Raw genomic sequence first — 25403 nt, forward strand, 5'->3', positions numbered from 1 at the left:
TTGAGAATCCATGAATGAATCAAGTGGATGCACCGTTCCCACGCACCTCTGGTTAAATCATCAATAGCAGGAACACGGATAGATCCATCAATGAAGGACAACTTGGTCTTTGCACCAAGAGCACGTTGCATAGATCTACTCCAAGCTAGGTAGTTGGATTCTATGAGAAGAGAAGTAACCCTAACTGAATTATAGCAGGATTCTGACGAGGAGGCATGATAATATGGTGAAAAAAATGAGAAACGTGAATCACAAACACTGAAAATCATGAAAGAAGATGGAAGGTAAAGAAACTTGCAGAACAAGAAACTGCAAAAAAAGAGAGAGAGAATGTTCTTCAGAAATACGAAGAAACGATGAGAAAAGGTGATGAATTCACAAAGCATGCAGCGAGAAAACACAAGAAACTGCGAGAAAATATGAGAAAACGCAATGGAAAAGAAAAATGTTTACGGATCGTAACTAACTCTCTTAAAGAGAGCTTCTGATACCATAATATGAAATGAATGAAAAGAGGAAAATTCTCATCAGATTGAAACAGGAATGTACAAGAGTATATATGTATACAAGATGATTTGTACTACTAAATTGTACTACTCACTAATTACTTGTACTATACGCTACACTTGTCTTTTTCGTATTTAATGTGCTTTGCTGGTGTAATATTCAACGTAATCATGTTCCAGTGCCGATAAATATTTATGAGTTGTGACAGAACGTTCATCCAAGTTCAAGCAATTCCAAAACTCTATCCTTTTCTTGTTTTCCTTGAATTGTTCGGTAACTTTTGAAGGGAACACTACAGACTTCAGTGACTTACATTCAACAATTAGAGTTTCAAGTGATGAAGGAAGCACAGGTACAGCCAGAAGCTTTGAGCAGAATTGTATGTCTAGTACTCTTCGTCGTGTAAGATTGATGATGCTTGAAGGTATACTCTCAATTTTAGTGCCAAGTAAAACCAGAACTTCTAGCTTGCTTTGACATCCAAAAGATGATGGCAGTGCTTTGATAGAACAACAAGATAGATCTAGTTCTACTATATTCTCTAAAGTCACTGAGAATTTACTAAGATTTTTGCAAAATCCAAGGTTGAGATACTTGAGGGAGGTTAAGTGGGAATTTCTTGTAAAAGTTGCAAGGGAAAAGCAAAAACTTAGGTCCAAATGCACAAGCTTGTCAAGAGAGAAAATTGATGGATGGACGCTTGTCGATCAACCTATTACACCATCTCATATTCAATACCTTAAGATTTGTGGCGTTTGAAAAGTCTGGTAACTCCTTCAGGTATTTTGAATGGCAGAGTGTAACTTGTTTTAAATTAACTAGATCCTGCTAAAAAAAAATGGTGTGAGGTGCGATCAAATATAAGATTAAGTAATTAATTTATAATTCCTTGAATTAAGATAAATTTAATCTGAAAGACACGTATTCAATTACCTGTACTCCACACCAAAGCTTTTCTACAAGGCTATATGGCAAGCCCAGTATAACAAGATTATCAACAGAAAACTTCTCTGGGAATGATTTTAGAGGGTAATGCATCCAATAAAGATATCTTAGATCAGTTGGAAAAAATTGAAGCCCTTGAGGAAGACGATCCAAACCGTCTATATCATGAAAATACAAAAATTTCAGGTTGGTCATCTTATCAAATACAGGCGGGCTTAACTTCAGCTTCCTAATTGCTGACAAGTCTACACTTATGCTTCTAATAGCATCAGTACCCTGTCATTATTATAAAAGAAAATCAAAATATTTTTTACCAAAATGACAAATGTTATCTAAAATTGCCAAATTTTTTTACCTTGTCATTTTTCAATACATCGTAGATAATATCAGGATCCCATAATCGACTGCATTTTCTAGGGTCTTCACTAGATTCTTGGCGAACAACCTCGCGACCCATTTCCTGTAGAATGTCATGCATAGATATAACATTATCTTTAGAAATAGTTATAAGAGCTTTATCTTTCAACCTTTCTAACCCAATAGCTACAGAATTATCACTTTCATAATCTTTCAATAAAAGTTTCATGTACTCCACTTTCAAACTCATCCCGTTGAAGAAACATGCAATATCTAAAAAATACTTCTGCTCTAAACGATCAAGATCATCAAAACTGAGTCTCATTACATCATGAACTTTTTGAATTGGCAGTCTTTTAAGTTTGTCTAGCTGACTTTCCCATAGTTCTTTATTCTTTCCACGAAGCATATGAGCCAAAACTTTAAGAACTAATGGGATTCCTTTGGCATAATCGACCACCCTCTTTGATACATCATAAAACTCGTTTTCAAGATGACTTTGTTTAAAGGCATTCAAATTGAAAAGCGCAAGTGCTTCACTAGAATCCAATACCCTAACCTCATATAAAGCATCATCATCAACAACTTCATTAGCAATAAGTACTTGCTTATCCCTGGTTGTTATAATTATTCTACTATCAGATCGAAACCAATCAAGAGTTCCAAATAACATCTCCAGCTGACCTTCTTCCGTAACATCATCAAGAACAATAAGAACCTTCATATGGCCAATCCTTCTCTGAATATAACTAGGCAACCCATTTGATGAATCGATTTTTACATCTTCTGCTAATAGTGTAGAAACAAGCTTTTCTTTTAAAAACGCTATTCCATGCCTTCCTAATTCTTCACTCACCTTTGCCAAAAAACAACATCCTTCATATTCAGAACAAATTTGATTAAAAATTTCTTCGGCAATAGTTGTCTTTCCAATACCTCCCATACCCCAAATACCAATTACGCGAACCTTTTCTGACTCTTGATGTAACAATGGTTCTAAATGTGCAATTGCTTTCTCAATTCCAATAAGTCCTTTTGTTTTAACAGGGTGCTTATTCAACCTCTTCAACACAAGCTTGATGATTTCTTCAAGTAGCTCAGCATCATTCCTATGCAACAAAAGATAAAAATGTATGAATATTAATGGCCTAAGAAGCCATAACACAAATATCATTGGTAATAATTTAAGAAAATAGAAGTGATTAAATGTAGCCATATGTGTTGTATAGATGCCGAAGACCAACACACGTTGAACACCAGACACGCTTTCAACCTGAAGTGTCGGTGCTCTATGGTTAAAGCAACTACTATAAACTTATTTGTTTGGATCACGGGTTAAATATTCGATGTGGTCTACATTTTTCGTCTATAGAAGCTTCCAACAAACATTAATTACAGACTACATTGGCCCAAATTAAAACCACAATAATCACAATCAAGCCATTTTTGTTTCGGTGAACACAAAGTATCTCTGATCGGGAATCAGAGATTAACCCCTCAAAATACTTAGATTCATATTAAACCCAGCATAAAAAGGTTGTAGCATTAACAACTATTTAAGAAAGTAAAAAATTAATTCATATGCATGCACTCTAGTAAAATAGAGAAAATAAAGATTACAACTTTTTGCTATTTAAGCAAATGAGCTAATGCTGGCTTGCATTACTATTATCTATACATGAAACAAGTAAATATATAGCTACTATAAAATATTTAAAATTCATGGAGAGGAAAGAACTAACCGAAAACTTGATGATGTAATTCCCGATAAATTAGCAGATATTTTTAAAGTGTTTCTCCATATCTGAACCTCGGACGAATTATACCTTTTTCCAAGTTCAACAAATGCATTTTCATAACTCTTCTTTTGATGTCGTACATCGGTGGGATCTACTCCGTAGAAAACAGGTATTACAATTTGTCCATATTTCTCTTTGCACTCAATTATTTTCACAAGTTCTTCTAAACACCAACGTGAAGAAGCATAGTTTTCTGAGAATATGATCAATGAAATAAATGATCCTTCGATTGCTTCAAAAAGTGAATGTGATATGTCATTTCCCCTCTTAAGTTTGTCGTCAACAAAGACATTTATTTGCTTTTGAGAAAAAGCCTTAAACAAATGGCCAAGAAAGCCGTGGTGGATGTCCTCACCCCTAAAGCTTACAAAAACATCGTATATTGATTGGGGAGCATTTCTTGACACTGCTTTTTCAGCTATACCCTTCAACTTATTAACAAAAAAAAATATATTAGTTTCTTCATGAAAAATTGGGTGAGATCTCTTTAACATAAACAAAATATAGCAAGACCAGGTAATTATATCAAAAACTTGCTACTTAATTAGTTTCTTCCTAAATAATTAGTTCTTCATAAAAAATTTACTACTTAATTATCCAAAAGTGATTAAAAAGGATTGTTTTGGTGACATTTTGCTGAATAACATCGAAGTCTGGAATAGCAATATTAGTCAGAACAGAAGATATAATATGAACTTTAGATCAGTGTTAAATTGTATGAGTGAAGAAACAATCACCTTTGTGACGATTTTATGGACCATTTCTTTCTTCTTAACTCCGGCAATAGCCAGCAAGTTTAACCTGTGCTTTGAAATTCTCTATAGAAGAAGAAAAATGATGCAAGAAAAAAAAATTAATAAAGTAGATGCAAATCATCAACCTATAAAATTAGCAGGATTTAACAGATATATGTTCCTTCGATTTCATGCTGCCACTTATGCTTTTATAGATAAAGTTTCAATACAAATTCAAATATCAGTTTCTTGGTCCAAAACTAAACTCCAATTAACAAAATTCAAGTAGAAACAAAAAATGTATATTTCGGTGAAGGATTGAAAGTAAAGACTAATGCTAGCTACAAGAGTCTTCACTGAACTTTTATACTATAACTGATTGAGTAGCAGCACATATTTCACATACATTATTTATACCAAAGTCCCATAATGGCCGCATTTCCGAGTTAGATGTTCTAGCAGCAACAATTCCATATGGCAATGCCTTATTTTCAGAATGCCTGTATTGTCTCTGAGGAAATGTAAATTAACAGAAGCTCAATTAGAGGCAAATATAAGTTGTTATAACTCTAAGTTGTTAATAGGAGCAACGCGTGAGGAATTTTTTAATTCTCAATTCTTGATTTGAAGGACCAAAATAACAGTTCACACTAATTTCTGCAAAGTTAAACATTTCTGCATAAAAATGTCATTGATAAATCTAAAAGTATTAGCGTTAATTTGTAACGAAAATTTGAAATTGATAAGCAGAGTATTTACAGCATATATTGTTGGAGAGGCTCCAGAAGAAAAATATGCCATTGGATTGGAACAAGCGCTATGAACAATCTTTCTTTGTCTCAAGAACCTTGAACATCGCAATAAGGGAAACACAAGGTTATTACCGAAGTCCCATTCTGGATTTGTACATGTGACAAATACTAACATTGTCATTGTCACAGGTTAATAGTGACAAAATACTAGCATTGGATTTTCACTTTAAAGTGTGAACTAATACACATTCATTACCACTCCCAGAGATCATTGGATTTATACATTTGACAAAAACTAAGATTGTCATTATTTTAAGGGGGTTAATAATCATGTTGGTTCCAAATGTCTAATAATAATCTCAGTAGTCTGTCAATGGTTACTAGTTACGAAAAGAAGTGTACCATCATGAACTATTTTGTAATTGCTATACATTAAACGATTATTGCGACTATTATCCCTTATTTTAATGTCTTTGACTTTTTAGGGACGAGACTACTTAAAAAAAACAACCAAAATGGTATTAAACTAAAAAAAGGTCTTTAAAATGGTCATATGTGTACATATTATTTATTTATAATTTTTATAAATTTTTCTATAAATAACTCAATGAAAAAAGTCAATAATATATACTTTAATATATGCATTTGGAAATAAGATAAAAAAGTGAAGAGTCCAAGAATCATATGAATTTGATATGATGGGACATCTTTTATCTACTTTCTTTTATATTTTAATCATGAGACTCGTTAGTTGCTAAAGAAAAATATTATTTGAATAATTGCCGGTAAATAATAGGTACTCATTTTTTTTTCTGAAAATTGCTCTTCTAACTTATGAAATTGCTCATTCACGCCAGAAAAATACACTAATACCCCCCAACAATAGTTAACTTTCGCTCGACTTCAACGGTAGTTAACCGCCGCTGAATTTCAGTATGCAGTCAGACATCATTTATGACCTTAACACCAGGACATTGATGGCCTGTTACTTATGAACACAATTTGCATCAACAATACAAAGAGTTTGACAACAAAACTCACTCATAAGTCACATCATTACATAATCATTCGTAATTGAACAAAATTACACAAATTTGACAATACATTCATAATACTCAAAAGATTGAAATCCAATAAAAATGCAAATTACATAATACTACACATCAAAACATAAAAAATATAATATATATATATATATATATATATATATATATATATAAACAACTTAAAAGTCCATAAAATGATACCAAATCTTTAGTGATAATTTTGGCCGTCGCAGTTGAAACGAACACAAAGATATAGTTTATTATTTTCAATCATTAACCTAAACATGGATGCTACATCGCCATCATTATTAATAATTGGAGGATAATAAACAGTTTTCCACATGTCTTCATCTTTATTTGCACTCATATCTACACATGGTACTTGTACAAATATATGAGACGTAGTTAGGCATGGCAACAAAACCCATACCCGCGGTTACCCGCCCGAACCAAACCCAATTTGACGGATTTTTTCCGTTTTGACTAGGTTTGGGTATGGGTATGAGTTTTTCCCGATTTTCAAACACGGGTATGGAACGGGTAACGGGTATTTAGGTACCCACTCCGAACCCAACCGATACCCGTCCCAAATGTAAAAAATTACTTTATGTTGATATGTATGTTATTTTGTTTGATAATTGTCATGTTAATAAAAACTACTATTGATATTTAAAGGATCAACTAAATCATTTCGTCTAACAAATGTTAAAATGAGCATATTGTTGGATAATGTATTACAACATTGCTCTTGGGGATGCAAAAAAACTTCTATTTTTTATTAAAAAAAATTATTCGATACGGGGATGGGGATAGGGTGGGGATACCCGAACCCATCGGGGACGGGGATGAGATTCAATTTCTCATCCCCGTTGGGTATAGGTAGGGTAACGGGTAAGTATATAAGAATCAGATATGGGGACGGGAAAGGTAAAATCTGTCCCCACTTCGTCCCATTGCCATGCCTAGACGTAGTTTGATTTTCACCAAGATGGACAAAGTATTTGTTAAGTTGTGTCTTCAACTCATCCAACTTGTTAGTGGGGGCTAAAAAAACTTTAACTATCCTCTTAAAGGCGGAGTACTTGACATGAGCTTCAACTTTTTTCCATTCTGAGACATAATTCACTTTACAAAAGTAGATATAATAGAAAATATCATAATAAAATCAAATGAAAGATAAAATAAATTGTTGATTAACTGGAGACATATATTTATATAAAATACGAGCAATAATAACCACATAAATTGTTGGTGCTTTGTCCACCGTATAAAAATCATATCATATATTTATATAATTTATATAATGGTAGTTATAAAATGGCCACAAAGAAATGGCGTTACATTATCGACCATAAAAATATGTCGGTGCATTATTTAACAAACAAAATATGAACTCCAACAAAAAAGTATCATATCCTATCTAGTGAAACTTCATCTTCATCCTCTCGAATAACTTCAAATTTTTCATTTTCTCATGAAGGGGTATCACATAAATTTGGATTGAGTTGATTTGATTATTTTTTCGGTGGTTTCTCTACTTTAGCCATGAGGTCTCGGAACAAACTTTATCTATCCATAAACTCAAATTCCTATTTCTCAGCCTCAACAAACTCAACTTTGTTGTAACAAGTTGCAACAATGTGACACATGTCTAGTAACGTCAACTCTATTGTTAAAACGCTCCTCGGAAGTATTGGCATGTAGTCACTCTTAATAGCTTGCAACTCTAGAATAAGTGCTCTGCGAACCATAGGATGAATCTCTTCATCCATACCCGTGTGTCGAGCAACAACCCGAAATCCACAATTTTCATTCCCTTTAACATTCACAATTTTTTTCAATGTGAGGTCTCATGAACTTTGGCGTATGATCCATATATGGTAAATTATGATTATGGTATCGCGAGTCAGCAATGAAACCGGAGGATACGATGTATTTCCAATACGTGCACTTTTCCTTTTCGGAAATGAAGACTTAGTTTGTGACGATGTTTTGAACGTGAGAAAAACACAAGAAGGGGGGGGGTTGAATTGTGTTTTCTTTTTCTCTTAAAAAAAAATCTTCTTCTGATATTACTTCAGAAGCTGTTTGAGAGTGCTTCTGATGTAATAATACTTCAGATGCAATTAAATTGCTTCTGATGTATTGTTCAGAATCGGATACGCAGCGGAGTAAAAAACAGAGTAGAGAAAAATAATCACACAGATTACAACTGCTCAATACTACACCTAGTATGAGACTTCACAAATGCTCAAGCACGCAGGCAAGAGACTTCCTATGCTCAAGCACGAAAGCAAGAGACTTCTAATCAAACAGAATTACACAAAAAATTGTTTGAGTTTGAACACTTGATATACTATCAGTGGGATGGCGTTTAATTTGGAAACAGACTCTTTTTTCCCACCATGGGAAAGTGGGACCATTAATGAGAGGTGGCGGTTTCAACCTGCTAGTTAAAAATAAATAAAAAATCTTATTACTTATTTTATTCTGTTTTATGTTTTATACTATTTCATCTCCTTGCTGGAATAAAAAACTGATTCACACGCTTATCTCTTTACTCCTGTTTTTCCCCATCAACACAAAGAATACTACTATTTTCTATCATCCATCATGAATGCTGCAGGCAAACGACCCATTTCATCATTCTTCTCATAACTCAAGTTTAACTCAATCTCTTTAGTATAACAATGATGGATTATTATCATGACAGCTCCACATTCCTCTTTTGTAATCTGTTTGCTTTAAAACTAACACCCTTCTCTTTTTGTTTCATTTGACTATCATTGATTGATAGGATCCGAAAAAGCAATAACAATATCAAAGAATTGATGAAAAAAGAAAACTATATTTGCATCTATGAACAAATTTTCGGAAGATCAAGAAGCTGCTGCAATTAATTAATTGATTGACAACGTTGCATCACTCCCTACTCTCACCTTCAGAACCTGTCAACAACCCATATGCACCATAGCTTTGGCAAACTTTACTTTCCAGAGATTGCAGCTAGTCTGAAAGTTTTTAACACCATTCTCCATCTTCCTCTTTGAAAAAATATTAATAAATTAAATTGTAAACAATATTGTGGGGTATCTTTTTTTATGTCTTTAAGACCAAACAGTTGCTTTCAGGTAGCCAGTATTTGATCTCAGCCATTTAATTTAAATACTAATATATCTATGATTAAGAACCCAACTTTCCCATGGTGGGAAAAAAGAGTCCGTTCCCAAATTAAATGCCACCTATCAGTGGTGTTCACAATACAATGCAATTGAAAGACTCTCTAGACTTAAGAATTTCTAAGATATATCAAATCAACACAGAAATTCAAAGTGCTTTGTATGAAACAAATTTGGCAGAGTTTGGGCGCTTTTAACTTGTTGTATTGTCTCTACAGATCTTCAAGTCTTCACTCCTTTATATAGAGGTGTGAGAGAGACGTTGAGATCTTTTAGCACGTCAAAGAGTCGTTGAGAAACCTTGATCAAATACCAATGATCTTTTGCCTGATTTGGATGTTGTCCAATGAAGGATCAAGTTCAAATCCATTCCTTTCTTGAAGGAACATTTCTGCAGGCAGAGCTGTTATCTTGTCTTGTAGCGTAGACACAATCAGAGTCGTGGAGGTAGTGGTTGTACAATTGTACTTTGTCAACTCTTCAATGAAGGACAAGCACCCAGTGCTTTTCTAATGAACGTTGGCACCTTCCTTTTAGTATTTCGCTCCCTTAGACGAGGTTAAATCCAATAGACAACTATTTGAAACTTCAGGTTGAATCTCCTGATCAACTTCAGTTTCTGATGTTTATATATAGCTTCTGAACAATTAGCTTCCGAAGGTCTTGCTTCTAATGATGTCATCAGATGCATTTTGTCTTCAGAGGCAGATTTCTTCAGATGCTTCTAGGTTTCTCTTCACATTGATTCCTTTGCTCTCTTTTGTTCTTCCAAGACCTATTAAATTGATCAACTTTGTCTATGGTCCTGTACACTTGAAACAAATATTAGCAATAACCAATTGACAATTTTTAATACCTTGTTATCATCAAAACTCATTAAGGTTTATTGTAAAACACATTTTGTTCCAACATGTTTACCTTGATTTTCGTTGTCGAAAATACTGGCTAACAAACGGTTAACTATCAGAAAATTGAAAATCAACTCGCTCCCAAAAAGATGAGAGTCGACTAGTCGAAGCCTCTTTTGGTGTAGATCACACACTTTTTTTAACCCCTTGGTTTGTTCTTTTCTTGGTGATGGATTCAACATAGTAAGTATTATTTTAATGGATTCTTAGCTTTTCAATAATATTTTTAAAAAGTAATATATTTTAGGTGATTTTATGTGTGTTTCTTTTAGAAGAAAAAAACTTAGGACCATAAACGCCAAGAGCATAGACGTACCCATAATAAACAAAATAATGAGAAAAACGTAAGAATATTGTCAACTTTTTGTGTGCATTAATCCAACGTTTTTCGATGGAAAGAGATACCGTTAATTTGAAGTTCAGTTAGGAATTAAGTAAAGTCTTATCAAGAACTGTCCATCTAAAAATTAAATTCAAATTCTTCTAAACAACATCATGGTACTCAATAACCACTTAGAACACCACCTACTCTATTATAAAGTACTTTCATTCATTTAATTTTAAGTCCCTTACATGACTTTTAGGTCTTGCATGTGTTCTATTCTATCCCAAGCAAGCACCAACTTTTATATTTAACACATGAGTATAATTTATTTTTTTCACGCAATGAGTATAATTTTTTGAAGTACAACAAATTTGGTTAAGAAAAACATCTGAATCAGGAGCCTCCCTTTTGTTCGTTTCTTTTGTCTAGAGGCTTTGGCTCGATACCTAATTTTTATTTAAAAACCCAATATCTGCTAGGATACATTAATGTCAATGTTGTCACCAAATACATCACTAACATGAACGAGTGATTTAAGATTCTCCCAGTTTCTTAAAAAATGAATAATTATATTTACGACAGATCTACATACAAATAAAAATTGTTGGGAATCAACTTTAAAAATATTTTAAAATAAGCCTCAATCATCTCTTATCTGTATCTAACTCCTTCACTATGTAAAAAATACTTAAAATAAGATTCTCCTTGTTTCTTTATTTTTCTTTCTTGAGGAATGAATGTAGACAACATGACCTGCTCACGGCGCATATAAATAAGTTATTATTATATGACTTTTTTTTAATGATGATGATATCACTTTCATATGCTTTTTATTTTTTAGTATTAATTTATCAGTTTTCTTTTTAATGATGACTTCTTCACTTGTATTTATTATTTTTTTTATTATATCTTTGCCACTAATCAAACTTTTGTTTTTTTTTTTTGGGTTTGTAAATCAAGTGTTAGGAAGTTCACATACACAATTGTAAGACTTAATATCGAATTAAATAGAGGTGTGAAACCTATGAAGTCCAGATACGGGTACGAGTGCGGATACGATAGGATACGGGTACGTGGATATGCGAATTTTTTAACTTTAGGATACAATACAGCTAAGATACGTCAACGAATTTTTTATACTAAGACTTATATATGTAAAATATTTGAAGAAAATAAACATTGAGTATCCTTCATCATCATATGTATGTAAATTTTTCTTATGAACCATACCATATTTTAATTTGTTGGGATATCAAGAGAAATATTCAACACAAATTTTATCAAATGTTGATTAATTAAATCACCTCTCTCTCTCTCTCTCATTAGCTCCATTCATAAGAAGTATAATTTTAACTGGTTCATCGAGAAACAATTATACTGATGTATATCTAAAATTGAATCATATAAGTTTCTACTGAATTTCTACAACATTGTCTCAATTTTTTCTCCTTCATCTTTTCTAGGATACGTATTTGTGACGTATCTTATAAATATTCTTGTGTATTAATGGAGTATCCAAAAAGTATCAGATAAAATATTTTTTAAAAATTAAAATAATTAATTCCAATGTATCGGTATCCAATACATATCCGGTACAGGTACGGCTCCATTTTGGAGTATCCAAAGTTTCATAGTGTGAAACTTAACAATATCGATATTTGTCAGTTAAACTAAATTAAACACCGATAAGACTTTTTTGTTTTCACTTTTTTTGAAGTCGTCCTTAATTTTATATTTATATTTTCTGCACTATTCTCAGGATAATCGTTATAAATATAGTTCTCTAGCTTGGCACATGCATCTTAACTTCACATTATCGTCCTTTGAGTTCTAAGGCACCGGCCAAATACATTTTTTTTTTCTTTCTGCTTTTGACAAATTGAAATGGCAACACAACCTGAATTTGAGCATCCAAAGAAGGCCTTCGGTTGGGCAGCTAGAGATCCTTCTGGTGTTCTCTCCACTTTCAATTTCTCCAGAAGGTTCACTTCATTTACCTATTCATTTTATACATTTATTATTAGGGTTAAATATATTTTTGGTCCCTATAAATATACCAACTTTTCGTTTTAGTCCTTCTAAAATTTTCCTTCAAGTTTTAGTCCCTATAAAATTTTCAATCACTACTTTTGGTCCCTATTTTTAAGTAAACTTTTGTATTTTTTAATGAAATTGTGCAGAAATGTATGGGATATTGTAAAAATCACTCCAAAAAAAAATTAGAATTTTTTAACAAAACATGAATTAAATATGAATTTTTTACCGCCAAACATAAAATTCATATTTAATTCATGTTTTGGTAAAAAATTCTAAATTTTTTTTGGGAGAGATACTTATAATATTATGCATTTTTCTGCAAAATTTTATTTAAAAATATGAATTTTACATATGAGTTTACTTTAAACGGGGGACTAAAAATAAAGATTGAAAATTTTATAGGAACTAAAACTTGAAGGAAAATTTTAGAGGGACTAAAACGAAAAGTTGTTATATTTGTAGGGACCAAAAACATATTTAACCCTTATTATTGTCAAATAATTTTATTTTTGTTTATACTTTTTTCTTTAATTTAAGCACTAGATATGCAAAGATTAGAGGTGGAAAATACACACTATCTGCAAGGAATACAGTAATAACGCCATGCAAAAACCAATACAATAGTAGCAAACTAATAAACACAAATTGCAGCAGCTTTCAAAACAATACCCAAGTTGCATTTAATTTCAGCAACTTAAGATTATTAGTGACAAAAATTTCAAGTAACAAGTAAATAGGAACAAATTTTTTCTACGAAAGTGATAGATAAAAATGAAAAAGGGAGTATATTCATGTGAATACCTAACCAAAACATTTTGAGGAATATAAGTTAAATTTTGACATAGAGCTTTTTTAAAGTTCATAATAAACATTTAACCGGTACTATTACATTTTTGTTTGGATTTTATTATCAAAACCTCTAAAGTTCTTTAGCAAAAATTACAATTATCATTTATTTTTCGATGGATAATAAAGTTAAATCATTTAATCTTTGTCAAGGCTAACAAATAACAATGTTTGAGATACAGTTTGAATCGAGCCTTCTTAGCCTAATCTAAAAAAGTCCCAACCCAACATCGATCGGTCTAACGTTGGCCGGATAATCCATTTTAATACCTCCACATGTAACTCTTTTTTTTTTTTTTTTGAAAGATGTAACTCTTTTATTCACCAAATTATTTAGATCTAAAGTGATTTCCTTTGTGATAAATTTTTCCTTGGGTCTCCCTTATAATCATTATGTTTATTACAAGACAACATAAGAATGAATTTGAACCCTATTAAATTTACTTTAGGGAAACAGGTGAGAAAGATGTGGCATTCAAAGTGTTGTATTGCGGAATATGCCACACAGACCTCCACATGGCCAAGAACGGATGGGGCACATCCACCTATCCATTAGTTCCAGGTAAGCTTCCTACTTTATTAACATTTTGTTTAATGCATGCTAATTGTTTTAGCCATCTTATTATGAGTTTAGCTCAGTTAGTAAAGACAATGCATAATATATGCAAGGTTCAGGGTTCTAGAGTAAACTTCCTACTTTATTAACATTTTGTTTAATGTATGCTAATTGTTTTAGCCATGTCTTCGTAAGTTTAGCTCAGTTGATAAGAACAATGCATAATATATACAAGGTCCGGAGTTCAAACCCCGACCAAAAAAATTTATATATAGTTAACGGAATAAATGAGTCATACATACATACTCATGACAAACAATGGCTCAATATCTCAAATTAAAACTTGTGTATGTGTTCAAATTCAACGATCCCTCTTTATCTAATATTTGAATGAAAACTTTATTTTAGTCAATGAGAAAATGAGAAAAAGTTCGAGTTCTAATAGATATTTGAGAAATCATAAAGTTTTGGTCCCCCATTTTATAATTGACTAAACATAGAGAAATTTGATGTAACGTACCCCGCTATCGATCCTGTTGCTCCCCTCCTTTCTAATAGATAGATATTTGAGAAAATGAGAAAAAGTGTGAATTCAACGTTCATCTATCCCTTTTTATCTTCTTTTTTTACTCATTCATAAATTGGTTTCCCCATTTTTAAATCATCAAGTTTTGGTCCTCCATCAAATTTTTGTACTTTAAAAAATGTTAAAACTAAAGTTTTTAATTGATTTTCTGCTAATTTCATGAATGTCGATCAATCCGCAATCATAAGGTCGTATGTCACATCATTTAAAATATTTTAAATCATTAGTTTTAAATAAAAAATTGTGATTGAGAGATCAAAATTAAATACTTATATAACTAGTAGACCGATTCGTGAATAAGTGAAAATTGATGGAAAAAAATTGTAATTAAACCAAAAAAAACTACAACTTAATCTAAACTACCATCACAAAATGGATAATTATATCACTAACACTAATTAAAAATTGACAATCTGTCACTTACAACAGAAAAAGGTTTTAATTAAATTTGTTTCCCAATAAATGAACTACTTTTTTTTGTCTTCTTTTGCATTCATAGGACCACCTTACATGTAATATTTATTATGATTTTGGTAAGTACCAAGAGTGTACCAAATCATCATATAGTATTAAAATGAATGTTCACTCCTAATTAAGGTAAATTTTATGGTACATCCAACAATTTGAGTGTATTGGTACACCAAATTCTTAAATTAATAGTTAAATGAGTTATTTTTTGTAGGAAAAAATATTTTCCATCACCTATAATTATAATAACTAAATCTTATCTACCAAAAATGTCAACACAATAAAATTCAATTTTTCTGAATTCATAATACTCATAATAGAGAATTTTTATTATTTTTTACAATAAAATGTAGAAAAATTTAGTACGATTTTTCTAAAAAATGAAATGATGTTCTTTTTTATAAAATGATATTTTCTAAAATATATATGTCAACAAACACCAATTTTCTTTCATAAAAAATGATAGTTAATTTATAAAAATTGTAAGCGAGAGTACCGGTACACCTTAATTTGCGGATGTACCGTAGAAGTTCCCATAAATTAAACATTACTCTTCCTCCGTCTTATATTAAGTGACATGATTATTGTTCAACACACGTTAATGCATTATTTTGATATTTAATATCTTTAATTATTTATTAGTAAAAAGTTGATAATTTGAATATATTCATCGAGATAAATCCAACATATTATATACTACAATTTGTCTTTGTTGTATATTAGCGGAAAAATATGATTGAAATATGTTATAGGAATAATGCATATGATCAAACTAAACCACTTAATTTGAGACGGAATAAGTACTATCAAAGGATTACCGGTTGCCAAAACAAATTCATTTCCATTCTAACAATTGTTATAAGAAATACAGGCACGAAATTGTTGGTGTAGTGACTTTGGATGGTATTATTGACACAATTTCTGCTGATCATTCCCTCTTACCCCTAATTGATTTACTAAAATCTCATGGAAAGCTTGTATTGGTTGGTGCCCCAGAGAAGCCTCTTGAGTTACCAGCATGGCCTTTACTAGTGGGTAAGCATTATGAAATTTATATTATTGTAGAACATGTGTACTTCGTATGCTTAGACATTAGATAATAAATAATAATAACATTAAATTAAACTTAAATTAATGTTTTGATGTATTGCAGGGAGAAAAATGGTAGCTGGTAGTGGAATGGGAGGAATGAAGGAAACTCAAGAGATGATTGATTTTGCTGCTAAACACAATGTACAACCTGATATTGAAGTCATACCTATGGATTATGTCAACACAGCAATGGAGCGTGTCCACAAATCAGATGTTAAATATCGATTTGTGATTGACATTAGAAACACTCTTAAAACAAGCCCTTAAATTTCAATAAGTAATAAGTATAAGTAATTATCTACATTTGAGATCTTTCCAAATAAACATTTGCAAAGTTTTTACTTGTAATATTTCTATTGTAATATGATTGCTATTGTTGGTTGAAATTATCTACAAGATCAGAAATCCATTGATTTTTGGTATATATTTTATTAAACATATTTTAGATTTTGTTCTGCGTTATATTCAAGTGTTACCCATGATGAGACGTGGGCATTACAAATTAAAAGATCAAATAAAAATAAGGCTTGAAAAAGATTCATTTCATACAATGTAGGGAAGTATTTAGGGAATCGTTCTTAGGGGAGAACCCTTTCATACGATATATTTGGTTGAAAAATATATATATTAAAAGCAAAAGAATTTTTTATTAAAAATAGCATGATTAACATTAAGCACAGGACATAGAAAATTGCATAACAACATTACAATAACGATGGAAATCTAAATTATCCTTGGCAAGTGATACACTTAAGCTCATGTTTTTGTTAAATTATTTGTTAACCCGTGAATCATGCTAATGTATCCTGCAAAGTTCAAGAGCTTGGTTTCAGTGTGTTTCCAATATCAATCACAAATCGATATTTCACGTCTCCCTTAGCAAGACGCTGCATTGCTGTGTTGACATAATCAATCGGAACAACCTCGATATCCGGCTTTACATTGTGTTCTGCCGCAAAATTAATCATTTCTTGAGTCTCCTTTAACCCTCCAACTTGACTTCCAGCTAATATTTTTCTCCCTATCAATAATATGAAATTAACACAACGTGAGCATAAAATTAACATGGTTCAAATATTTAATTAAATAGAAGTGCATAATTAGCATTTTCTCCTGAACTATTCTAAGGGAAAATATATATGGAAATATTTTTCATATGCTTACCTTGAATTAACGTATATTCAGGAAGCTGCAAAGGCTGTACTATTACACCAAGCATTATAAGCTTTCCATGAGACTTCAAGAGACCAATCATTGGTAAGAGAGGATGAACAGCTGAAACTGTGTCAATAATACCATCCAAAGTACCAATTGCACCCTAAAAATTTATCAATAATGTGTTTATAAATTATAATTGTCGATTTCTGAAATAATGCATCTCAAAATCAAATGAATCATATATTGTATGGCACCTGAATCTGCTTTGGGTCACTACTTATCAGAAATGAATCAGCTCCTAAGTGTTCTATTGCTTCCTTTTCTTTGTTAGGCGATGTACTAATTACGGTAACATTAGCACCGAAAGCTTTGGCAAATTTCACAGCCATATGGCCAAGTCCACCAAGACCAACAACACCTATATGTAAACCAGGCTTATCGAGTCCAAAAAATCGAAGAGGACTATATACGGTGACACCAGCACAAAGGAGAGGACCAGCAAATTCAAGAGGTATGTTGTCAGGAATGCGAATCACAAAGTGCTCGTCTGCAACCATTGAGTCGGAGTAACCTCCATAAGTGACGGTTCCATCACGATACTTGGCACCACATGTGACTACAAATTTGGGGCAGTAATTCTCAAGATTGTCATTACAATCTTGGCATGATCGACATGAATCAATCAAGTAGCCAACACCTACTTTGTCTCCAACTTTAAACTTCTCCACTTTGCTTCCTACTTCTGTTACTATACCCGCAAGCTCATGCCTGTATTTATTACACCAATTACAGAAAAATTATCTATTTTATGTTTTAGTTTTTTAAAATTGTCCTTTCATTTATATTTGTATATTTACTATCAAAATTACTTACACATCAATAGGAGACAAGCGGGCAACAAGCTGCACCGCTTATTGGGAAAAACCCAAGTCCCACATCAAATAGATAAGACTCTTGAGAAGAGTTTATAAAGAGGAGGCAATCCTCACCTTACAAGCCGGTTTTGTAAGGATGAGTTAGGCCCCAAATTTCAACATGGTATCAGAGCTTTCGAATTCAAGGACTGCCTAAACCTATTCACGCACCAAGCCCAAAGAGTGCTGGGCGTAAGGGGGATGTATTGGGAAAAACCCAAGTCCCACATCGGATAGATAAGACTCAGTAAAAATAGTCAATTATTTTTACTTGTTAATTTGTGCAAAAATAGTTGATGAATCTCATAATTTAGAATGAGTATTAGTATAGTATATTTACAAACATGGGTAGTACTAATGATAACAATAAAAGGAGTTCAAAACATACCCAGGAACAAGTGGATAGAAGGAAGTGCCCCATTCATTCTTAGCCATATGGAGATCAGAGTGACATATCCCACAATACAACACCTTGAATGCTACATCTTTTTCACCAGTTTCCCTAAAATTTTGGTGTACCAAAGTTGAATTAATTTGTATCCAGAAACAAGATCTAAACATTTAAGGGTGTTCCCATTGAAGTTTGGTTTAATTATGAGACAAAAAATAATTCAATCTAAATACTATTAAAATACTTCTAGTTTGGTTCATTCTCGATGTCTCTTTAAAAGAATATGATAATGTGGGCTTAATTTAGATGTAATTTCGGTTATCTAAATTACAGTTTTAAAAAATTATATATTACAAAACTAACAGATTTTAATTACGGACATCGAGATGTTAGAAGGTCCTTTGATATGTGTCAAAAAGTTAATTAGTAGCGGTAGCTCACTAATTTTTAATGGTGCAGTTTAGTTTAGTATTAGAGTTATATGAACCGAAAACTAAACCGAACAGATCTATTCTTGTTTATTTTGGTCTAGACACATTCAAGAAATATTAGTTGAGTGATTTTTAGGGTTTTAATTTTTAGAACAACCCTAGTAAAGATAAAATATATTCATTCAATTAGCACATTCCATCCAATTCCTATTTTTAATCTTTTATCGGTGGAAAAAGAAAAGGCAAAAATATTAATTTCCTTGTAACTAGTAGAGGGGAATATGATGCAACAAATAATGTTAGAAATATGCATTAAATAAATGAAGAGGTGATCAAGAAATAAACCTTCTAGAGAAATTGAATGGGGAGAGAACACCAGAAGGATCTCTAGCTGCCCATCCAAAGGCCTTCTTAGGATGCTCTACTACTTTACCTTCTGTTGCCATTTCAAACTATGTTATGATAATTCAATGATATGCTCAAATTCAGGTTGTGTTATACGGTATTTATTTAGAAAAATGGATACAGCATTAAGTTATGGATATTATTACTAACATCTACCAGTGCTAGTTATGGATGAGATATTTATAAGAGCTGTCAGGGTTGTTGTATTGGGACCATGAATTTGATCACATTGTCCTTGCTATTGGGTCATGACTCATTGACTCCTAAGGCGATTAAGGCATCTGCCTCTGGCCCCATCATATAATACTATATAGGGTGATATGGATATACTATACTTTTGTCAAAAAGGACTTCTTCTTTATTTTCTTTTTTATTATTATTTATGAAAGAGATGCCTCTAAACCAAATTACAGATGAATACGACGATTAACTAATACATGTAGGTCGAGAATGAGCATAAATTGCAAGTCAGTTAGTCATCTGAATTTTTGGCTTGTAAATGTGATTAAAAGTAACTTGCCAAACACTCATCTTAAGGTGATTGATAAGAGTGACAATAGATTAATGCAAATGCGACGCCGGACACCATCTATAAGAGGAATTCTGATTGTTGAATCAGAGAAATTGCACTACCATAACATCAAAATTATTCCCATTAAAAATATTGTTGAAAATTGGCACAAAATTTGGTGATGAAGGTTCGCCAAAAATTTCACAACAAGATTGAGGAGAATCATGACACAATTTTGCAATGGTCAGCTTCAGTACTATGTAAGAAACCTAACATCAAAATTATTCCCATTAAAAAATATTGTTGAAAATTGGCACAAAATTTGGTGATGAAGGTTCGCCAAAAATTCAACTTCAGTACAATTTAAGAAACCTAAGGAGGGAACTTAGAGGTTAGAGGTTAAGTGTCTTAGGGTTAGATTTTGTTGGGTCACCAGGGGAGCCACGGGGACCGCCATTTCGAGGCTAGAACAACCGCACAAGCAAGAGAGACGCCACACTCTTACCCAAAACCTTAAGGTAATAGGTTTATGGGTCCTCTTACTTATAAGGTGTTCAACCTTTACTAATTTATCCGATGTGGGACATATAACTCACACTTGCACACAACAGCACTCCCCTCAAGTGTGAGTCCATCTATTCAGCATGCTCCCCCTTCAAGCGGAAGCTCTTACTTGCTTGTATCGCTGTTGATGGTTTCTCCGCAAACGGACCGAGACTGCTTGCACCGCCGTTGCTGCTTTCTGCGCAAACGGACCGGTTGCCTCGGTCGTACCCTTCGACGAACGGGACTCTGATACCACTGTTGGGTCACTAGGGGAGTCATGGGAGACCGCCACTTCGAGAGAATCAAAATACAAAGTAATAGTAAATATTCAGAGAATCAAAATTTGATGAAATTTTTTAGAGAAACGAAAATCAAAATTTAAAATATTTATATCGACAAAAACTTAAGGAAACTACTAAGAGCCCGTTTGGTGCGCATGATATGATATAAACAAGATAGGATAAAAAAGCTGGATAAGGATATGATATGATAGTGACATGATAAACATTATCCTATTATGTGTTTGGTGCACATATGATAAGAAAGATGATAGCATTATTTTATTTCATCATGTGTTTGTTATTGATATGATAAATAAATAAAAAATTAGATACACACATCCATTTCCATCGAATGACAAGTCTGTCCCCTTTGTCATTCGATCATACCAGATTCATCCCCAATTCATGTGCAATTAATGGTCTCGTGTTGCCGGTGTCAAAATAGTTCATGATTCAACAGTCAAATCCCTAATTCATGTGCAGCAACCCATTTTTCTATACACAACTTTAATTTTACACACATAATTAGATCATATTCAAATCCTTTAATTTCATCCGGTTGAAATTGATTGGTATCAAAAAAATTGAAATCAATTTTCTCAATCAATTAGGAACAAGAAAAAAGAAACGAAAATTAACATGAAGAAACTTGATTGGGAAGAACAAGAAACTAGGGTGTAATTTATGCTATCAGGTTGGGAAGATGTAGATTGGGAACAAAAAAAAACCAAGAAAATCGATTGGGAAGATATCATGTTTGTAATTCAGGGAACAAAAAAACAATAACAAAGAAACAATTTTCTCGTTGGAAGTTGGAAGATTGGGAAGGAAAAAAAAACATGAAGAAACATGGAAAAAGTGGGAGTCGAAGGTTTTACTGGGAATAGATGAGGAGTAAGAATAACAAACTAGGAGTAGGTTAGGATTAGAAATAGGTTAAACTTATCTTTTTCTGTTGGTGCACCAAACGCGGATTGAGTCAGGATATAATAATTTAATCATATCATGTATCCTTATCATGCGCACCAAACGGATCCTAAGAGCATCTACAATGGAGATCCTCACATTTGAGGTCTTAAACGGGTTCCACATGGACACATCACTTTTTTATTATTTTTTAACAATAGTACCTAATAGGTACTCAACCACTCCAATAGAGATCATCTATCAAAAGGTCTAAATAGGTCCCACCAATAACTATTTATTAATGAAAAGCAACCAAATCAATTCAAATAATGATTATTTTATTGAAAAGTGGTGTGGGGTCCACTTAACATTGGGGGTCTTAAGTTAGACCCTGAGTCTTAAGAGACTCCCAATTTTTTTCTCCACATTGGAGGTACATATTAGGTACCGGATCTTAAATGGTAAAGACCCTACCGATGTGGATGCTCTAAGTGACTTCACTTACCCATAGTATCTAGAAGCTGCAGTAATCACACGAAATCCTTTTGTTTGATGAAAGGTTTCCTGATCCTCTTCTCATCCAATTCAATGGGCCAACTGCTGAGAATTTGGATATGGCCTTCTTGAGGGGTGAAGTTAAACGAAAAATGGTAAATTTAACATTTTTAATAATTTATTGGAGTGAAGGATTAAATGTAGGGGTACATGATATAATGTTCCTTCTTGTGCCGTACTTCTGGCCCAGTTGTAACTACATGTCTATCAACAATGAAAATTGCTCTTAGGCACCTTGGATTGCTCACAAGCACTTCAAACTTTCAAAAACACCTTGATCGAGAGTTATGAACCATCTATGAACGGAAGTTAGGAACCGTTTGGGACGTTGAAGCATTTGCAACATGCCTTTGTAGCTTTGACACCAAGATTGCTTGTCAATGATTTATGGAACTAACAGGCAAGTATTCAAAGTTCAATAAGATTGTAGTATTTGATTCAATCATTCAATTTAACAAATATAAAGTTGCTCATTGATGTGATGATCATTGAGATTAATGAAGGCTGACATGTGTGACTTGTGTGCATTATATGTTCTCTGCTTTCTGTTTAAACCAACTTGAACTCAAAGTCTCTCCCCCATCTCCCTTTTATGTTGTAAATTTGTGACTTGTGAGCATTATATTTAACAAATTAAACAAGGAATTTATGTTGTATTTTTTGTAAACACCTACTTATGTTTTTCACCACTAGTTTGTATGTAGGCAACGACCTTAGAGGCAATTGATTTGCAAATGCTTCAAAAGCTATAAAGACATATTGCAAATGCTTAGAAGTCCCGAACGAGTTCCCAACTCCCTTTCATGAGCGAACGTTTCCTAACTCTTGTTCACAACCGAGACCGGTTTGTAAGTTCCGATGGGGGTATTTTCAGAAGTTTAATATGCTTGTGAGCAATCCAAAGTGGCTAAAGAGAAATTTTCAAAAACAACAAGTTCAAGACACGGATTTTTATCAGAATACATAAAAATTTATTATTTCTACTCTTGCAAATTACATCACACAAATACAATAAAGAGGGAAATCTAAAACATCATTGGCAAAAGCGATACACTTAAAGCTGTAAATCATTCTCAGAGATATATCCTGCAATGTTTAAGGGCTTGGTTTCAGCGTATTTCCAATATCAATCACGAATCGATATTTAACATCTGCTTTATCGAGACGCTCCATTGCTGTGTTGACATAATCAATAGGAACAACCTCAATATCAGGCGTTACATTGTGTTCTGCTGCAAAATCAACCATTTCTTGACTCTCCTTTATCCCTCCAATCAAACTTCCAGCTACTAACTTTCTCCCTACAAATAATGTGCAATTAATACAGGTATAAAATTATGCATAATTTGAATTTAGAACTGTGTATTAAACTATGCTATGGGATTATATATGGAAATATTTTTCATATGCTTACCTCCAAGTAAAGAAAATACAGGAAGCTCTAGAGGCTTTGCCACTCCACCAACCATTACAAGTTTTCCATTAGATTTCAATAAAGCAACCAATGGTAAAATAGGATGGTTCGCCGAAACTGTGTCAATAATACCATTCAAAGTACCCATTGCAGTCTATGAAATGTTGTACAATATTAGTTTATTGATTACCATTGCCAATTTCTAAAATATTTTAATTCACAAATGAATCAAATGAATCATATACCTGCATCTGATCAGGATCGCGGCTTACTAGAAACGAGTCAGCTCCCAAGTGTTCTATTGCTTCCTTTTCTTTGTGAGGCGATGTACTAATTACGGTCACATTAGCACCGAAAGCTTTTGCAAATTTCACAGCCATATGGCCAAGTCCACCAAGACCAACAACACCTATATTCATACCAGGCTTGTCGAGTTCAAAATGTCGAAGAGGACTATACACTGTGATTCCAGCGCAAAGAAGAGGACCGGCAGCATCAAGAGGTAAGCTATCAGGAATGCGAATCACAAAGTGCTCGTCTGCAACCATTGAGTCGGAGTAACCTCCATATGTGACGGTGCCATCACGATACTTTGCACCACATGTGACTGTAAATGTTGGGCAGTAATTCTCAAGATCGTCAGCACAATTTTGGCATGAACGACATGAATCAACCATGTATCCCACACCAACTTTGTCTCCAACTTTAAACTTTTCTACTTTGCTTCCAACCTCGGTTACTATACCCGCAAGTTCATGCCTGCATTTATTAAATAAATTATAAACAAATTGAACAATTATTTACTACTCATTTCTTAACATTATTTTGTACAAATTAAATTTCAAATATACTCTTACTTTTTATTGACTCATTCAACTTTTTACTCTCTCATCATTAAAATAAGTACAAAGATATGGTCCAAGTAACGTAGAAATAAACAATAATTGTAGTAGAAGGAGTTGGAAGCATACCCTGGAACTAATGGATAGATGGAATTTCCCCATTCATTCTTCATCATATGGAGGTCAGTGTGGCATATACCACAATACATCACCTTGAACGCTACATCTTTCTCACCAGTTTCCCTAAAGTTTTGATGCATCAAGATTGAATTAATTAGTAGCCAACAACATAGATCTAAATTAAGTAATATATATATATATATATATATATATATATATATATATATAAATATATATATAATATTATTTCAATCCATCAAATAAAAGATGAGTTGATTAATGAAGAAAACCTTCTGGAGAAATTGAAAGGGGAGAGAACACCAGAAGGATCTCTAGCTGCCCAACCAAAGGCCTTCTTTGGATGCTCTAACACTTGAGTTTCTGTTGCCATTTCAAATCTATGTTATTATAATTCAATTAGCTTCTGTGGTATTTATTGAGAGAATAGTACTCCTTCGGTTTCTAAATATAAGTAAAATTGATTTTTTAGGTTCATTCAATTAATAATGTATGTGATCCATAATATAAACCATATACATCATTAATTAAATGAACCTAAAAAATCAAATTTGCTTATATTTAAAAACGGAGGGAGTATAAAGTTATGGAATATTTAGTACTAAGATGTGGGAGCTACTTTGGAGATATTTAGAGCATCCACAACAATGACACCTATTTTTGGGTTCTTAAATGGGTCTTCACGTATATACATCACTTATTTGTAATTTTTAATAGTGGTACTTAATAATCACTCGATCACTCCAACTTAGATCTCACACAAAGTTGTTAAAT

At 32.7% G+C, this 25403-nt stretch overlaps 3 protein-coding genes and 1 pseudogene across 3 annotated transcripts; 1 reads left to right on the forward strand and 3 right to left on the reverse strand.

The window, feature by feature from the left end:
• Positions 1–641: 641 nt before the first annotated feature.
• Positions 642–5275, reverse strand: LOC11415509 (disease resistance-like protein DSC1; annotated as a pseudogene).
• A 7073-nt stretch (positions 5276–12348) lies between these two features.
• LOC11426261 (probable mannitol dehydrogenase) lies at positions 12349–16552 on the forward strand. Its single transcript, XM_024783454.2, has 4 exons — positions 12349–12534; positions 13885–13997; positions 15916–16080; positions 16199–16552. The coding sequence occupies exons 1-4, from the start codon at positions 12437–12439 to the stop codon at positions 16402–16404; spliced, it is 582 nt and encodes a 193-aa protein (XP_024639222.1). The 5' UTR covers positions 12349–12436; the 3' UTR covers positions 16405–16552.
• A 210-nt stretch (positions 16553–16762) lies between these two features.
• Positions 16763–19531, reverse strand: LOC11426262 (probable mannitol dehydrogenase). Its single transcript, XM_003612935.4, has 5 exons — positions 19377–19531; positions 18598–18711; positions 17550–18063; positions 17302–17455; positions 16763–17158 (listed from the first exon to the last, which is right to left on the reverse strand). The coding sequence occupies exons 1-5, from the start codon at positions 19475–19477 to the stop codon at positions 16953–16955; spliced, it is 1089 nt and encodes a 362-aa protein (XP_003612983.2). The 5' UTR covers positions 19478–19531; the 3' UTR covers positions 16763–16952.
• A 3652-nt stretch (positions 19532–23183) lies between these two features.
• Positions 23184–25079, reverse strand: LOC25494598 (probable mannitol dehydrogenase). The gene is made up of 5 exons (XM_013598241.3): positions 24902–25079; positions 24621–24734; positions 23895–24408; positions 23650–23803; positions 23184–23536 (listed from the first exon to the last, which is right to left on the reverse strand). The coding sequence occupies exons 1-5, from the start codon at positions 25000–25002 to the stop codon at positions 23331–23333; spliced, it is 1089 nt and encodes a 362-aa protein (XP_013453695.1). The 5' UTR covers positions 25003–25079; the 3' UTR covers positions 23184–23330.
• Positions 25080–25403: the final 324 nt, after the last annotated feature.

Source organism: Medicago truncatula, chromosome 5 (assembly GCF_003473485.1).
Source record: "Medicago truncatula cultivar Jemalong A17 chromosome 5, MtrunA17r5.0-ANR, whole genome shotgun sequence".
In the NCBI taxonomy this organism is placed as follows: domain Eukaryota; kingdom Viridiplantae; phylum Streptophyta; class Magnoliopsida; order Fabales; family Fabaceae; genus Medicago; species Medicago truncatula.